Below are 19,854 nucleotides of genomic sequence, written 5' to 3'. Positions count from 1 at the left end.
GTGCAAAGTATACGGTTGTAGTTTTGTTCTAACCTAAATAAGAATGAAGCTCGAGTCTCAACTTGTTTTGATTTTAGGCGTGGTCTTCTCTCCCGGAAAAAAAGGAGAGATGGCCAGTTCAAGTTGGGTTGGGGGGTCATAATAATGACCATATATATGGCCGTGAAGGTACACAGTGATGAAGATGTATCTATCACGAATTAGGTATTCCAAAGGTTATCATATAGCAGTGATGATGTCTCCCTATGCATGATAACGAATAAAAAAGGAAAATTTACTTAATTTTGAAAGATAACTATTGCAGGTGTGGGAAAAATATCACAAGCCTCTTCTTCTCCATGATTGCATTGAGTGTGCTGTTTGCCTAATTTGCCTAATTCGGTGGCCTAAACGGGGTCTTGAGAAGAAAAGGAACTTGGGAAATAAAAATTAAAAATAAACAATACCAAAATTAAGAGTTATGGCATGGCCATCTCTCCTGTAATAGTATGGTCATCACTCCCGGACACCTCGGGAGAGATGGCCAACTGTACATTTTTTTGAAACATTTTTTCAAGCTGATCGCAATAGAAATAATTATTTGTCTGTTCCATTTTCGAAAGTCAAAGTTTATGAGGAAATAAAGATTTCTTGAATTACATGTAAACTTAATTTTTATCGCGTTCTAAAAAAAACTATGGCCAACTACGCCGGAATTACCCTAATTACCTACCTAAAATATTCTTCTTATTGTATACCTACATACCCACGTTCACAACGTAATTTTATCTACATACATAATGTATAGTAATTAAATATAACATGGCGGAACGCATACGTTTTCCAAACAATAACTAATCACAGTCGTACAGTGCTACAAAACACAAAACAATTTTAATTAAAAAATCAAACTACCAAACACTATTTAGTTTATAATAGCGTAAAATTTGCGTGAAATTCAATCCTTATCGCGTTTTATTAAAAAATAATTTAACAATATGCGGGCTCATATCAACGATAAAAATAATTAGAAATGCCAAAATGGCGGTCCGGGCGCTGCAAATTAATTGTTTCTAAGAGAAATCGCTGAAAAATTCTTTATCTCGCGGTATTAAGTTAATAAACTATCGGAGTTAATTAAAGTGTATTATTTCGAATGCGGAGGCAGCGGGCCCAAAACGAGCAAGCCCAATCCGGGCCTTAATTGATTGGTAACCCGACCAAAACGCGAAGCGGAACCTTCGCCGGCGCCGCCTCGCGCCGACTGACGCCCGCACCCGGCAGGCTTACACGCAAGCTCCCGGCTCCAACCGCCCATCGTGAAAGCATTCCAAATTCAAACACAACCTCCCTAACCCAACCGACCAATCAGCACGCGTCGCTTCAAATTTCAAATGCAGCTCTACGCCCATTGGAAAACGCCGACCAATCGCTCGCGCGGCATCCATGTTCGTTATTTTTTCCCTCGCCGGGCGTCGGGCGCGGTAGTCATTCGGCCGCGCGCCGCGTTGGCGTTCGTATCGCGCGTCACCATGGATTGTGCTCTGTGACAGTGCTAAGTGTTTGTGACTCGTGAAAGCATGATGCCTCTCGCACCGACCCCTGTGCTGGCGGTGCCGTCGAAGCCGAAGATCGGTTTTAGTATAGACAGTATAGTGGGTGGCGGGCCGCCGAAGCACGCGTCGCCGCCGCTTGCGAGTCCGGGGTCCCCGTCGCCGGTGGCGTCTCCTAGGACGCCCAGGAGTCCGTCTCCGAGGCCTCTGTTGCGGCCTAGCGCATTGCCCGCAGTGTTTCCGTCGCCCGAGTTGAAGAGGCTGCCATATTTGGAAGCGCAGAGTCATCACCAGCAGTTCCTGGCGCACTTCCAGGGTGCAGCATTGGCGGCGGCCCTCGCGCATCAGCAGCAAGGGTTCGGCGCGCCGCTACCCCCGCATCCCCCGCCGCATCCCGCGCCTGTACCCCGGGAGTCGTACCAGCTCTACCCCTGGCTTATCAACAGACATGGAAGGATATTTCCACATAGGTTTCCTGGGGGTAAGTTTCTAATTTTGTTTTCTATTAAAGGTCAGAGACTATACCTAGTTCAGCTTTACCAAGTGAAGTGATTTTTATGTCGGTATGTAGGATACTTAATGTCTGACCAAGACATATATTATATGAAACTCTACCAAAATCTATTTTAATTTAAAATAAGGAGTACCGTCGTTTCATCGGTTCTAATGTTCTTACTAGACTTGCTTGGCCCCTCAAGTCCCAGCCATACACAATGTCAAAAACTTGTAAGTTTTTTTAAATTTTTTATACATTTTGAATGAACTCGTTTGTGCGATCACAGAGGTATCTAATTTTTCCGCCGACGCCGACTTGACATCGCGGGACCCGCGCGCCTTGGGGGGGTTAATCTTACAATTAGGTTAACCGGCGAACTTAAAAAAATATGTATTTTGAAAATAACAAAAGCTAAAAATGAGGTAGGTATCTGGAAATAGGTATCTATTCAATGTAATTTTAAATTTTAGTTTAAACGATTTCATTTGGGGACGATATTTTCCCTTAATTGTGTTTAACGTAAAATAATTGCGTCGCGTTACTTAGGTAATGTTTTATGTTGTCCAATAACAAGAGCTAATAAAGTAAGGTTGTTGATCTAAATAATGACTATACTTATAGTTTTTTTTTTAGCATTAGAAATAAGGTAAATAATCTTGATGTGTCTTTTAATTGAAAAACACATTTTAAAAATAAGTTACGGCAAATATGTAACAATTATGAATCTAATACGATCATTTATATTCTTCTGCTTTCATAAGTAATAGTTTTTGATTTTTTAAAAGCGTTTTTCAATTAAAAGACATGTCAAGACCGCTTATCTTCTTGCAAGTTCTTTCTAATGCTAAAAAAACGAACTATAGGTGGATCAAAATTTAAAATAACATTAGCGTATCTATCAAGTATCTAACTGAAATACCTACCTAAATATAAACACAAACAAAAAAAATTTCAAAGCATTTCATTTTATCCCTATTTGTATATTACATACAACTTACAAAAAAATGTATCTAAATTAAAAAAAAAAAAAGCATTGCCTAATTTCACCATTTAACCGACAAGGTGTTCGTTAATTAGGCATTACCTACTAGGTATTTACACTAGGTACCAAATGATTGCCTAGGTATATTACCTATATATCTATAGATACCTACCTACCTAAGCACCTATTGTTTATTATCGCTTAGAGTAAATTAAAAATATTAAATATCAGAATTCAAAGCACATAACAAGTAGGTACCTACTATTACTAACAATAGTAATAGGCAAAAATAAAATTTATAAAAGTTGTTTTTTTTATACTTACCTACCTAAAACCAATCTCTGTACCTAAAACCTACCTAAATACTGTGCAAGCTTTCAAACGATATTGACTTAAGCCCGCTATATAAGTGTGTAAATTAGGGCATGCAGTCTTACCGGTCCCGGTCCCAAGAATTTCATCTGGGTATAGCCGGAACCGGGATTCCCGGTTCTTCCCGGTTCTCTAGGCATCTTAAAATGATTATTTTTAAGAAATTGTTTGTGTTAGCGTAAATGACTTATTTTCATATAAATAATTGCATAAATATTCATAAATGACTTTTTTATTAAAAAAATAACACTTTATTAGCGTTCCAACCTATTTTACGAAATTAACCGGCACACTTTACCTCCGCCTGGGCTTTAAGGTGTACGAGCCACACGGCCGTAGTTGATGCACTCAGCACTATGACGGGACAGATACATACAGAAGGGTCAGAAGGTAAAAATTCAACGCGAGAACGGAATATTTTCATATAAAACCAACTTCCTAGAAGAAGAATATTCGAATATAATATCCTAAAACTAAACTACTAAAAGATAACTACTATTGAAATGGGAATAAATACGCATACTCAAAGGTTAGCTGGAAGATCTCTTCCAGCTAACCTTAGGGATAAGTTCGCCTTTGTACATACACTTACATCTTTTACTCTATTGTTTCTGTTTTTTGTAAACTTGTTTATGTGCAGTAAAGTGACATACATACATACATACTGATGAGTACCGAGTCTTCAGTACCGGTTCTTTCGACACTATAAAATTCCCGGGAATCACCGGGAATTCCCGGGAGCATGGCCTAGTGTAAATACAGTAGAATCCGTTTATTATGACTACGCTTATACTGACCAACCGCTTACTATGACGTAATTACTGTGTTTGGTTTTCATATAAAACTCTTTGTGACAAATTCGGATAAGTTGACTTCGCTTATAGTGACAAACCGCTTACTATGACCTAAAAATCCTATTTCCATGAAATTATGTCCGGTTATACTGACACCTTCGCTGGTTTTTGTGGCCGTCACCATGTCTTTCCCTGCGAGGACGTTTGGTACGTTCGTGGCGTGTAAGGTATTTTAGTTTTGATTCTCAGTGACAACTTGACAAGTTGATATTTGTTACAAGTTTAATAAAACTCATCTCTCACAAAGGAATTTGAGATTAATTTGGAAAACTTAACAGAAATAAGAAGTTGTACAACTCATGTACAACTATGCTTTATATGACATCCGCTTAGTATGACGTGTTTGTCAGTTCCCTTTGATGTCATTATAAGCGGATTCTACTGTACAACACTAAACAACTATTTAGCTCTTCCGTGTCAATTTTACATTTATTACCGACACAAAAGTCAGACCAGTCCCACGCTACCTGTCAAACTCTGTCAGACACAAATGTCAGCGCGGCAGCTGCGTCTTGATTTCCACTTAATTGCTGGTCAAGCCTTGACAGTCGACAGGTCGAGCAACTCGTATTAATTTGCTAAACGGGCGAACTGTCAAATTAAACTTATGTTGTTGAATCATTTAGAAACAGTTGTAAAAGTTCTACGAAGTATTCCATTAATTTTGACAAGCAGAAATGATTTGGCTGTTTATTTTCTAAAATATACCTATATGACTTTTTGTAAATCGTGATTTCAATATTTTCAATCGCTTGTATTGTTTTTAATTTCGTATTGACCTTTTCCGTGTTTCGTTACTTTCTGTAAGTAATAATACAAGTGAATAGAAAAGAAAAAATGTCTACATCGTTCTTTGCCCGCTATAATTCCTACAGAACCAGCAGGGGGTGCGACGGATTGATGTGAAACTTCACACCCCCTACCGATCTAGCAAATAACACTCTTGTGGCAAAAATGCTAGGCCTCGACGCACATTTTTATCGATATCGATATCTTTTATCACTCGATTTTTTTTAACTCCATATTTCGGAAGTCTACGTTTTTATAGGAATTGTGTAAGATCGTTTTTGACCATAACCTTCAAAGTAAACTAATTATCAATGCCTGCACAAACTGTGCTGACCGATGCCATAAAAAATAAATAGGTACCTACCCTAACTGCCGCTGTTATTGACTCGGCTACCATTCTAAACGTTTTAAACCTTAACCCGACTCTAGCAAAGACAAGTAATGTGTTTTTCTTTCATGAATCAACAAATTATAGCATCTCGACAGGAAGTCGTATTTTAGATCTCAGGCGGATATTTTCTTAGGAGAAGTAGTTAAGCGGCAGGCACTCGATAAATACTTAGCCACTGGGTAAATACAGGCGTGGCTACTTGAAATTCTCTTCTATAAATAGGCTTAAAATTGGTCCGGTTGTTACTGAGATATGTTGCTGCAGATAATATTTACAGGTGTAACTAAATGATCATCTACTTTTTACATATACATATTATGCATCGTTTTGTAGCATAATTGTACGTGGTTATCATTTGATGTACCTATATTATAAAATGCCCTCTTACTTACCTATTTAAGTACAATCTGTACAACTGTAAAATTTAATTTGGCAACATGTAGGATAAACATCTTCCTAAGACTTTAGACTCATATTTCGCTAAAACTTTAGTACCTAGTTTAGTTTCAAATACAGTTTGTACATTATTCTGGCAGAGATTTATTTTATCTCTTACGGTAGTATAATTTCCCAATCGTAACACACCTACCTATTATACTAACCGTATTAAATCAGTGTCTATTATTCACTTCACCCAAGTATCAATTGAATTTATCTTTGACTATAAACGTACAGTTAAAATCAGCTTACGCTTAATCAATGCAATTAACCGTAGGTTTATCTCAAACGGCTCATTAATCCTTCACCGACTTACAAACTTTTTGAAAAACAGAACTTATCTCAAAACACCAGCGTTTACGATAGCGTTATCTCTAGTCTGTTGGCGCTTGTTCAAAAAAATAAAAAAGCAATCCGGGAACGTTTGAATTCAGAACGTCCTTTTTCGAAAAAGGAACAGAGTGTCGTTTTGTTTGTCCCGATCGCGGTTTTTGAAATAAGTTAATTGGCTTTTCTTCGGCGTATTTTAACCAAACAACTTTGTATAGGATCTTAAAAGGTTTAACGGATTGTAGGATTACTCAGTCCATTTATAAATTATAAACCGTTACTGGGCACTCTTTATGTTTAATCCGATCGTCTTAATTGTCCGTTTTAGAATTTAATTAACTTATTAAATATCAGGTTTAATATTTATCTTAGGTAAGTATCTGAGTAAGATAACTGACTTGCCTGGATAAACAAACTTAATTCAGTAAAAAAAGCTATACCTATAACAAGATATTACATACAATTGCGATATTGTAACCTCAAAATGATACCATATTTCATACGCATAAACTGCAAAAGCAATAAATCATTCAACAATGTTGCTAATTATGAGACAATTAAGTTATCTGCTCATAATTACGCTTAATAGTGCGATAGTAACATTGTAACGGTTTATGTGGCAAAACGTCGCAAGCGCGCGAGTGACACTCCGTTATGTTACGTTTTCGTTATACGGTATTGAATTGAGGTTATCGCTAAGTTATGAAATCTTCGTCCTAATAGCGCGGGATCAAGTGTCACGAGTCAGAATAACATCTTTATTGCTTTTAAATTATTAATTATTAGGGTTCCGTACCTCAAAAGGAAAAAGACGGATCCTTATAGGATCACTTGTGCGTCTGTCTGTCCGTCTGTCACAGCCTATTTTCTCCGATACTACTGGGCTAATTAAGTTGAAATTTGGCACACATATGTAAGTTTGTGACCCAAAGACGGACATGTAACGTAAACAAATGAATTTTAAATATGGAGGCCACTTTTGGGGGGTAAATGAGCAAATTAGAAAATAAAGTTTTTCAAACTATATCGTGTTACATATCAAATGAAAGAGCTCATTGTAAGAATCTCAAATATACCTATATTATTTTTTATAATTTTAAGATAAATAGTTCAGCAGTTATTCAAGAAAATAAGCATAAAATTACCATTCCCCCCCCCGTTTAACTCTGAAACTACTGAGTCTAAAATTTTGAAAAAAATACGCAAAATAGTTCCATACCTACAGATGATAGGAAAACCTATTAGAAATGTGCAGTCAAGCGTGAGTCGGACTTAACTTACTTAGTTTTTGATCCGACCCCTACGGGTTTATTAAAGACATTTTACTCACTTATCATAAAAAAAACATATTGTTAAAAATTGTGTAATGTACGGAACCCTTGGAACGCGAGTCCGACACGCACTTGTTTTTTGTTTGGTTTATAAACGAAATATTTTTATTTGTTTTTTTGTAAGAATCGTTAATTAGATAGAAATGAAGCTCTTATCTTTGTTTTTAGTAACCAATTTTATACTTATCAACTCTGCCTACTATTACAATGTTGCAGCTGAAATAAAACATCAACTAAGGTTATTACCTACTTAACTCTTGTTATAAATATGTTGAACATATCTGATACGGATATTCGCAGTACTATTAAATGTTTTTTTATAGAGACTTGCATTAGGTAAAATTAAACTCAATGACAGAATTACCCGACATCTACGAGTATACCGATATGTACCTAATATCCACAAGTAACTAAGTACATACAAGTACATTCTGTAATGATAAATTAATACTTTACTATATCGTAACAATTGAACAGAATTAACTCCACTAACTAAGCCGTTTGTTACACCAGTTATTCGTAACCAGTAGCAATAAAAATCAAATTATCCACCCCTCGAAACGGCAGCCATTATCTACGCACCACCCCTCCCCTCCCTAATTCCTTCGGATCAAAAGCAAATATTATGTGACAAATAAGCAATAACGAAACGCACCCTCTATAACAACAATATTTTTATGAACCGCCAGAAAAAAAACAGTTCATTTTAATTAAACTGGCTTAACGCGTCCGTCAGAAACGGTTTAAAAAAATGTTTCAAAAAGTTAAGCGCTCTGACAAAGGTCTTTTGTGAACCGAACGCCCGCGATTATCAACCGACGCCATTGTTGTTCGAAATTTGATTGTTCCGTAGTGCGGGGCCTAGACCATCGATGTTTTCAATCTGATTTAGGTCTATTCCTCTGTTACTGTAAGCAATTTATTTATTTAGATTTAATGTACATACATCGACTACAACTCTTTTTTACCTTTTGATTAAATGTTTGATGGTAAGTTGCAGAGATATATTTATATAGATATACTATAAGTATCAATAGGCCAAACGCATAATACAATGCTAGTTCAATTAGGAGTAGCATATTATAACAATTTAACGTATGTATAACCGTTATAAAGAGAAGCCACATTAAAGTTTTATGTTTATTATAAGATACTTAGTTACAATATAATAATGCTACAAGATAAGATCTTTACACACTTGTCTATTTTAATTAATCGCTCATACTAAAAGTATATTTGATTACCTATTGTAACTGTACCCCCTCCCCCAACACGTAGTGTCCAACTAATCAAGCATAATGTCCTGTTTGTCCTATAATCATAATTAAAGATTCCATGATGTAATTTACGCATAAATTATGACTCGCTATAAAACTTTATAACCTCTAAGTGCCAATTGTGTCTGTATAAAGAGTCGATAATCGATATCGATAGATTGCGTCCCCGTCACGGCGCCATCTCGTTAGAACGTCACATTTCTTAATTACGCGATTGTTGTGGATGTTTTTTAACAGTATTCGTCTGAAAGATTTGAATGGCGGGTAATTGTGTGTAATTTGAGCTACTTGTTGGTGCTACTGGCTTGAGCGGGGCACACAACAACACGCACAACAACACACACACGCACACAACTGACGCTCATCGCTCATTAAGGCGGTGACAGACAGATCTTTTGATAAAATATAGTTTAAGTACTTTTATTCCTTTTTAGGGTTCCGTACCCAAAGGGTAAAAAACGGGACCCTATTACTAAGACTTCGCTGTCCGTCCGTCCGTCTGTCACCAGGCTGTATCTCATGATCCGCAATAGCTAGACAGTTGAAATTTTCACAAATGATGTATCTCTGTTGCCGCTATAACAACAAATACTAAAAATAAAATAAAATAAATATTTAAGGGGGGCTCCCATACAACAAACACGATGATTTTGCTCTATTTTTTGTTGATGGTGCGGAACCCTCCGTGCGCGAGTCCGACTCGCACTTGGCCGGTTTTTTTAAGGGTATTCTCAGTGCATTTGAAGTTGAACGTATACTTACATAATAATATAATATATGTTTTCAAGTCTATGCGTGTTTCGGGTAGAGTTCTATATCACAAGATTCTGTTGACCCCGGGACCTATAAAATAGCAAAATTTATACTCTGTCAAGCCATTTCTGTCAGTAGAAAAGAGCTGCAAAAAATGTAGCCGCGAAGAGTTCTCGTCCCATAGAAAACTTGAATTTCGCTCCTTTTGCTACTGACAACCTTGTTTGACCGGCTATAACATGCATTCGATATTGACCAGACGAAAAAAAAATATATGGTTTTTTTTTAGTTTTAAAAATACGATTTTTTATTATAAGTATTATAACGTTGCTTTTTTTTTCAACAATCTAGATTTTTTGTAAATTATTATATTTGGGTTTCTTCTATTATTACAAATATCTGGGAGACCGAGCTTTGCTCGGAAAACATATAAAAACTCGAAAATGCGCGTTTTCCCAGAGATAAAACCTAGCTAGATCAATTTTTCGCCGCCAAAAACCCCCATATAGTAAATTTCATCGAAATCGTTGGAGCTGTTTCCGAGATCCCCGAAATATATATACATATAAATAAATAAATAAATAATGCAAGAATTGCTCGTTTAAAGGTATTAGGTGGTATTAGATAGATAGAATATCTGGGTGACCGAGCTTCGCTCGGAAAACATATAAAAACTCGAAAATGCGCGTTTTCCCAGAGATAAGACCTAGCTAGATCGATTTTTCGCCCCCAAAAACCCCCATATAGTAAATTTCATCGAAATCGTTAGAGCCGTTTCCGAGGTCCCCGAAATATATATATATATAAATGAATAAATATATAAATAAACAAGAATTGCTCGTTTATAGATAGATAGATAGATAGATAGATAGATAGATTAGATAATGTAATGTGACTAAAATGTTACAATAGGTATATACCTACCCACTCAATTAATAACTTTTAATAAACAGATGTCTCTAAGAAAGTATTAGCCAGTGTGTAACCAGCTTAACCAAACAGTTTAATTATATCTATTTCCAAACCCGTGTGTACTGGACTTAAAAACGGACAATTTATCCCCTTTGTCCGGCCATCTTGATCAGCAGTGGTTACAAGTGATTTATCATTAAAGATAATTGTGATTAATTAATTCATCTTCCTTGTTGAGATTGAGATGCTTACAACTCTTACAAGGTCTTATGAAGCTTATAGTGTTCTTGGTAGATACGACTTTTTATCACGAGGGCTTAGATATGTTATGACTAGTTTGAAAAGCTTGCGTCACAAACACTTACTGAATTCTCATTTCTGCACAAGTCTCGTAGAATAAACTATTAACATAGGTTCATACTCGTACTTGTATCCAGAGATGCCGAGTTGTCTAGCCTAATTTACCTACTGAATTCCATATAACATCTGTGGCGTTGCAATTCAGCGAGGAAATGCTGCCAGTATCTTTGGTACTATGCCCCACGGGCCCTCTTTAGATATAGATTTTTAGTTTTCCTTTTTTTAAGTAGTAGTTTTAGTTTTGTAGGTAGTTTTATTTAGGTTACCTACTTTATTGTTATTTTCCTACGTATGTTGTTATTCAATATAGTTGTAGTTATTACTTAGAACATCTGTAGATAGATTTGCCATTTTCAAAATCACCCCGATTTCGGATTAACCCCAATGAGCTATAGTCCTCACACCAGCCGAAAGCGGATTAGATAACAATTTTACCCAGGAATCGCTTTTAGTTAGTTCCCTTGTACTGTACATAGTCACGCTTTTTTGATTAGGCTAGGCAAAAGCTATGTATCCAACAACTACCTGTATCCCCTGAATATCGTATATTTAGTACGAAGCCGTGCGAAGTAGTGCGAAGCCGGGGCGGGTCGCTAGTGTTCAATAAATTGTATTTGACAACCCAACACACACACACACACAAACCATTTTGGCTCCAAACCTAATTGTAAGAAACGTAGTTAGCACATTTTTACGACTCGGCTGTAATGATTGGTAGGCGTAAGACACGGGTTATAATTAGCCTCGTTAGAGCAATTAAAAAGGGTTTGTTTGAGGAAATTACACTTGGTTTATTTTGAGGTTTTGGAGCCTTTAAATTGTGCCTCGCGGCGGTTAAGTGGACGATTACTTTGGTAATTCGGAGCTTGTTTAATAATAATCATTAAACAAGTTTTGTTTTGTTGTAATAATTAGTGTTGGTAGGAGAGAGTGTTTGAGTCTAAATTTGAAGAACTCGACTCGTTTGTGTGCGACTCTGTCTCTGACTGTCTGACTCTTATGAGTCTGACATCTTTTTGAGATTATTTTAACACTGGCGTTGCGATTTCGTCCTACTGTCCTACACGTGTGGGTTTCGTCCGAGGTGTAGACCTAGCTTAAGAAAGAGTGTACAATCAGCCATTAATAATTTATATCTACATGTAAACAAATTAATTTGTGCCTATTTAAGTTTAATTCTAAGGCTTGTAATGTTTTGTAGCATTGCCTGTAATTCTTTTTCAATGTGGTGTTAAATAAAAATTTTCTATATCTATGTCTACTATGTCTATTATTTGTAGGTACAGTAAAAGTTACTACCTATTTCTCAAAAGGTCACGAAACATTTTTGGTAACGTAATTAAATTAAATTTATTTAATTTAATGTGCTCGAAATTTAACTTTTTAACTATATTTTATAATTACACTTTATAACTTTGTTAGTTAGGCTAGGTACCTAAAGGTGGTTATTTTAAAAATATTTTTAGATAGGTACCTACATAATATGTGACCTCTAATTCCCCCGAATGTCTACCGACACTATTAATAAAATGTCTGAAGACAAACAACATTAGTAATCCTATTTTGACAGCTCGCCGCACTCTCCATACAAACGATCCTATTAATTAATGATCTACCAATGATGGGACTGTAACTTGATAGTCATTTGTTGTAGTTTATCATTGGTTATGGACAAGAAACTATGCGGAGCAATTATCATCACTTTGTTTTATGTTTTATGGGTCAAACACATTCCAGAAAAAGGTCACTATATGGACAAAACATCAAAAGTTAGCGAGAGTAAGTACAGTACACCTATAATATTTACGTCTTTCTTATTTGAGTTTCAAGTAGTTGCTGAACAAATATGTCCCGACTTCATTAACTACCTTTTGATTTTCTTAAATTTGCGATGTCTACAGGAAGGACTCAAACGAGTTAAGTATCTACCTATACAATAAAATGTGTATGACCCTTGTAACAGTTATAACAGATCTAAAATTATAGGATAGGTATAGGAACTAAACGCGTAGGTTTATGATAAATAAATAAATGTCGCCTGAGATTTTATTTCCATTATTATGCGCTGTCAAATAGTATTGCATCTGAACCATTCATGTTATGACATTACGACATTTTCACAATGACACAAATTGTTAAAATGTTTCCGCTAAATGTCATAACCCTCATTAAAGTTCCTTATTTTCAACTCTGTCACAAGACACACAAGTTTACGAAATGATTTAATTGCCCACTAAATTATATTTTTTATCGCTCACAATATGATTAAACGAAAATAAAATAATTACTCTTGATGTGTCTTTATGACACAGATAACATTTAAAAGCTTTTTATTTCGATATAGACGTATTTGTGAGAGAAATATGTTGTACTTACGCCTTTATTATATAACCCTTTGAACGCCAAGCCTATCGTGCAAGGCGCGTCATCGTGAACCTTGTCGGAATGCACGAAGGTTGTTATTGGGTTGTAGCCGGGCGCGTCAGTTGACGTCTTGGCGGTCAAAAGGTTAAGAAATAAATGTGTTATTTTGTATTTAAAGGGATTTTATGCCCATTGGTACTTAAGTCGGCAAGCGTCGCTTTAATATTAAACTCTTGTTGGTAAGTATGTAAGCGCCTGCCGACGTAAGGTTCCTTTTTAAGCGAAGCGACACATTTGATTTCCTACACCCCTAGCACATGATTGGCGCGACGCGACAGGATCTCGCGGCGAGTTAGACTACCCGTCTTTTGCTAAGTATGTTAATAAAAGAGGGACGGGTAGTCTATCTCGCCGCGAGATACTGTCGCGCCAATCATGTGCTAGCCCGGCTAGTAAATTTAAAAATATATGTCAATCATTTATTTCGACCAACTTAAGGTCATTTCATTATTATTACAAAGAAAAGTGATTATTATTGATGCTAAATACCTACTGGTGTACATAATATTTGCTTCTCTAAACGTCAATGCAAACAAAACAACAAATAATAGGTAAAGGGGCCCACTGATTACCAGTCAGCAGCCCGCCGGACGATATCGGCCTGTCAGTTGTTCGGTACTGTCACCTCTGGCGTTTAAATGACAGGCCGATATGGTCCGGCGGACTGGTAATTTATGGGCCCCTTAATAACAAGTCATATGTGTAAAGGAATAATAATAAAAAAAAACACGAATATTCTCTATTCAGAAAATTTATATTCAATTATACTAATAATTCAATTAATGAATAGTTTCCGCTCTACATTAAGTTACGCATGAGCGCTGGCGTTACCAATACAATTCGCATTCAATTTTATTTCAATTTCAGCGGCCAGAGAATCGATCCCTGTAATTATAATAATTATAAATACTTGCGTGACTTTGCAGATCGTTAATTTGTACAATCTGGAAAGAAAGTGGACGACCGCACGTCACCGATTCAACATACAAACAGTCCCCATTTTCCTCTCTGGAATTAACATAATGGGTTTTCACGCAATTAGGTGTGGGTATAATACAGCTAATGTCTTTCAATAATTTTTATTTTTTTATTTTTCAATTATACAAGTTAGAAACTTCCAAAAATTTGTAACTATGGTTTTTATTGTACCATTGTCTAATTTTTTCTTAACATTCTTAGTTTCGTAACGAAAATTAACCATACAAAAATGCAAATTTGTATAGAAAACATTTGAGAAAATTAAGAATAGATTTTACTTGTTTCGTTTTGAGATTATGTTAGTATACATCAAATTGGGTAAAGCTATTTTCCGCAATGTAACTATATACCCAGAGAGGGAAATGGGGACTACGTTTATATGGCGAAGCGGTCCTCCACTCTCCTCTTAAAGTTTTAATTGGTAGTCATGAGTAGTAAAACACTTATCATAGAGATAAGTTAATTTATGTTTCTAGTGACGCTTTCTAGGGGTTATCAGTTTATCACTAATGGTTAAGTGTAATATGTTCTTAGAAATTTTAAATTATATGTCACTTTAACTTGACGATAATATAATGTAGCTAAGTAATTAACAGATTGGGAAATAATGTGTTTAATAATAGTATTTTATGCAACCGTTGTTTAAGAGAGGTCAAATAAGGCGAGTGGCGTGAGTAACAATTTGAGGTGAAGCCGAAAATAATCTAAAGTTTACTATTTAATCGTAAATGAATGTTTCTAATGATGCTCAATCTGATCCTTAATAATTGTAATCGCGTGTTTACTTCCCCGCTGAAGGCTAATTATCAAGTAATAGCAATAATACGTGAAACTGTGATCACGGACAGACAGACGGACGGACGGCTGAGGTTGGTTTAATGATACTCTTTAACTATTGTTATCGCTTTAATTACGCTACCCTACTTATATTACGGCACGGAATCGGTTTTTATTATATCGTAATAGAGTCAGACCAAGATAACTCTGCAGCGGTTTTGATAGCACAGACTGTGCAAGTGTTATTTTAAACTTCATCATTTCAAAATAGCTGCTGAATTATTTAGGTCTGAATCTAGCAATGCACTAAAGAGGTTTTTTTTAATTGCAAAGTTTTTATGAAATGGTCTCGGTATTTTTTTCTGCACGTTTATTTGCCAAACTTTCTTTTATAGTTTGTTTAGGTTTTTATGACACTTGAAATAGATGCCAATGAGTGACGTAAATATTAAATGAAACAGTCTATTGAAGTTCTAATCTGTAGGGCTACCATCAGTTTGGCACTGACATAAACGCCGTCGAGAACGTAATTTACTTTATATACATCTCGCTCGTACTCGCATATTAGTGCAAACGAGATGTATAAAAAGTAAATTACGTTCTCGATAGCGTATATGTCAGTTTTGACACTGTCAGTGACTCATGGTACGGGCTCTGTACGGGAACTTTCTAGAAACTTGCATGAGAATTTTGTCATGAAAGTTACCAGTAAAATTCTTGAAAATTACTGTTTCGGCTGAATATTATGAATATTCTTGCAAAATATACGTTTCTTTTCTATTCTACATATATAATAATAGCGTGTGTTAACCAATATTTTATGAATACGTATATTATCCGGCATTTATCAATCCTATATTAAATTTGTTTTTTCCTTTATTACTTATATAAGTCAACAGTATGTATACGTAGTATGTACGTACCTATGTATAAACTCAGCCAAGGACTAAAGGAAGGAAACCAATTTCATATCATTAATTCGCTGTTACCGGCTATTAAGACACATTAGGAATAATTCTTAAGTGGTCATATAAGACTCGTATACCGGTATAATAAGGGATATAATAGCTATTTAACGACGTTTTAATAGCTAGGATTGTCACCGCAAATGCGGGTTTCGCGTGACGCGAATTTTGCCTTAATGACTTTTCACACTTTACCTATCAAGGTTTTTTATGAGGTTAGAGATACATATAAAGTTTTATGCTGAACTGAGAAATGTCATGGAAGAGTGGGTGTACATGTACTTACAGTCAGCAGCAAAAGTCACTAGGAAATGTTTTTCATTAAAACATGAATCTTATATTGAAAGCTAAACAGTTGAATGAATTGTCGCTCGCGTTATTTTTTATTGATACGACCTTGGAACCTCCAAGAAAAAAGCGTAATCCCATCTTAAAGCCGGCAACGCATTTGCGACCCTTTGGTGTTGCACCATACAGTTAAAAATACACAGAAAATTAAATACAGTTAAAAGCTAGGTAACAACAGGCGGTCTTATCGCTAAGAAGCGATCTCTTCCAGACGACCTTTCGGTAGCAGGAAACTAAGGACTTACAACATTGAACGGGTAATGCCGATATTATACATTTAATTAGGTAGGTACCTATATTCTTTGTGGACGTGAATGTTCTGCTGGCTGTACACACGTGCATTAAATTAGATAAAAAGGCTTCAAACGTCAATCTGGTGGTCGCTGGAGCACGGAACACATTAGTTAACTGCAATGTTTAAAAAAAGAACTGATGCTAACCACCTCGTTATCTACGATGTGCAATCTTAGTTAGGTCATCAAATATCGATTAGCTTCATATAAACAATTGTAATATGACATTTAAATGTCAAATGTGAACAGTTACTAACGGCGTAGAATAAGAATTAGAATAAGAATTGTTTATTGCCACATACATGAAAATAAAATAGAGTTAGAATTACTTACATAATAAAATAAAACAGTTATCATTATCAATTTATATACAAAACAAAAGTGAGAAGATTTTTGTATTAGGCAAAGGGTTCCAGTCTCAGCGTGTGCCGGGCCTAGGTGCCCGGCGCTGGTTTTCGGCCCGGTATTATATGCGTAGGTATTTCTTTATTTATTTTACTCTTATTATTCTACTAAATCATAAATACATGTTGTCATTTTTTTGCAGAAAATATAGTACTTGTATAAGATATTAAAATATTTTTGAACTTTTGAATATGACTGTACTTAAACTTTATGACGAAATGTTGACTTTTATTTATCAATTTATTTTTGGTCGCCTGTATTAATGTTAGTACATAATTAATATTATTAAGGCATATAATTTTAATTTTTATTGGTAGTATTTTGATATTTTCTGTCATTATTGTATGTACGTAAGTAAATATAAAATGCCAAGTCGTTATTACTGTAATCCACTAATTAAGTAGCCTCTACTAAATAAAACGAGATAATATCTCAATTTAACGATACAACAACGCAATTGATATCGTACCTTTCTGTACTCATACTCACTTAGGGCCACTTGCACCATCCCACTAACCCGAGGTTGAGCGGTTATACCGTTAACTCAGTGTAAAATTGTACTGGTAACCATGGTAATTCCAGGTTTAACCGGTTAACCCCGGGTTAGTGGAATGGTGCAAGTGGCGCTTAGTGAGTTAAGAGTCTTACAAACCCACCGCCAAAAAGAAAAACCCGCTCCCATACAATTGAAGCTCGCCCGCATTAACATGAATCTTGTACGTTTAAAATATTTTGTATGTAAAACTTTTACTCGCTCTTATTTCAAGCAATGAAAACTAGTACAAGACATAGACCAAAATAGAATTATGACTGTTATTTCAGAATATTTTTAAAATGCGAGCGTAACTTCGATAGTATAGCGTCAACTAGGCTCGTGTGACTCTTAAATATTAAGGTGTAGAAATATCTTATTATATTGGTCGTGTGTACAATTATAATGTCATTAGTTAAAATGTCAGGACGTCGCTACGAGGTCATATCATGCGGAACGCATACAAACTATAGCCCACACAAGTCTTACACCCCACCCCATTGAAAACCCGACTCTATCCCTTTTGAATACGTCTTAAAATCGCTTGTGGTCTCATATTAAATTTACACGTATTGAGATATGATATTGTGATGACATTTAATAGCGCATAATTGCCGGCCGGGCCGCAAAGTGATTGCTTTCCTTAATGCCTGCAATCGGTACAAAGTTCGCGGTAACGATGCTGGAGTGCCATTCGAACTTCAACAATATGATCTAGATTTTATACCTACTGACTGATATAATATTGATTTTAGTGCCTCTCGCTTGCTCTTATATATGCTTGTGAGATTTAAACGTTGTGTAATATCAAATCGAAATCACATTTTCAAAGTCTGAATGCCACTGGTATTCAGTAGATAATTGTTTGCGTTCGCGGAATCTCAGCTTTTGTTGGGCCTAATTTGAAGGTATTTCGGGCCCTTTAGGGCCTTGTAAGCACCTTTAGGGCCTTGTTGTATATGAATACTGTATACTTTCATGTGTAGGTGGTTATTTTATAATTTTAAGTGTAGGTGCCTGTTTGTTTAAGGCCTGCGCACACCGGATGCGTGTGCATAGACGTTGAAATAGCATTTTAACCTGTGCCGGTGTGCTCTGGCCTTTAATTAATGATTATTTCGTCTTGTGGCATAGTCAGCAATAGGTGATAATACATTATACATAGGTCCAATGAATCGCAATATAATAAAAATAAGAATACACAACCCCAGCAAGCTCGACTCTTATGACAATTTAGGTTTTTCCGTAATTTTGGCTCTACTAAATATATGATGCTGACTGTAGTTATGTAATGTCTTAATACTTATTTAAGCTTCGGTATAACAGCTTAAAACAGCTAACTCTAAGCTAAACTTACTTAGTTGCTAAATACATTCCATTAATTTCAGCAAATCATGTTTTAACCAACGTTTACTAAACCAGCGTTGGCACGCCCACAATTTGTAATACACTGGTTTGTTTAATGCAGTCTTTCATTAGGTCATATATCACAAACCACTTGAAACGAAACGTCCTATGTTGTATTTCGATTCGTGTCCTTAGAGTTTCACATAGAACGTGTACTGAGAAACCAAACCAAACCCCATCTGTGCCCTGTTTATCAAAAGCTTGTAAGTTGTGATACAAGTGGATGTCACTTTTTGCCATCTTTTGTTCGAAAGGGACTTCCACTTGTATTACAAGTTACAAGCTTTTGATTAACAGGGCACTGCTCTGTGGTTTTGTGCATTTTATTAGCCATAATTATTAACTCTGTGCACTAATCTATGGATGGCAGGCGCAGCCAGCGATCTAATGCAGTCAGAAGGTAGAAAATTTTGTCTTATTTAAGAACTTTTACTGACTACTCCCTAGAGTCGAGCCAAAATAAGTTTTTATGGCACGTAGGACTTCGCAAGAAGATAATAATAATATATTTATGTAGGTGACTGCATCTACTTAGTTTTAATGTTTTGTCTCCAGGTCCAGACATCCCCGGGTTCCTGCTACAGCCGTTCCGCAAACCAAAACGCATCAGAACAGCCTTCAGCCCCTCGCAACTCCTCAAGCTCGAGCATGCCTTCGAGAAGAACCACTACGTAGTTGGGGCGGAGAGGAAACAGCTAGCACAAGCACTCAGCCTTACAGAGACTCAGGTATGTTTGTACAAGCTTAATACAATCATCAGCCCCTCATACCTCCTCATGCCTTCCAGTAGAATCATTATGTAGTTGGAGTTGAGGGGAAACATCTAGCATACAGTGTTACAAAGACTCCGGCAAACCCTCACAACTCCCCAAACCATTACAGAGTTGGAGCTGAGAGGATACAAGCAC

At 36.1% G+C, this 19,854-nt stretch overlaps 1 protein-coding gene across 1 annotated transcript in view; it reads left to right on the top strand.

The window, feature by feature from the left end:
• Positions 1-820: 820 nt before the first annotated feature.
• The window catches only part of LOC134657407 (homeotic protein empty spiracles-like), a 37,717-nt gene continuing 18,683 nt past the window's right edge, over positions 821-19,854 (top strand). The window contains exons 1-2 of the mRNA XM_063512954.1: positions 821-2,013; positions 19,502-19,674. Of these exons, the coding sequence (XP_063369024.1) occupies positions 1,560-2,013; positions 19,502-19,674 (627 nt within the window). The 5' untranslated portion in view covers positions 821-1,559. The remainder of the gene's footprint in view (positions 2,014-19,501; positions 19,675-19,854) is intronic.

Source organism: Cydia amplana, chromosome 20, assembly GCF_948474715.1.
Source record: "Cydia amplana chromosome 20, ilCydAmpl1.1, whole genome shotgun sequence".
Taxonomy (NCBI): Eukaryota; Metazoa; Arthropoda; class Insecta; order Lepidoptera; family Tortricidae; genus Cydia; species Cydia amplana.
The sequence above is the reverse complement of the archived record's forward strand: the minus strand, read 5'-3'. Positions and strand labels throughout refer to the sequence as shown.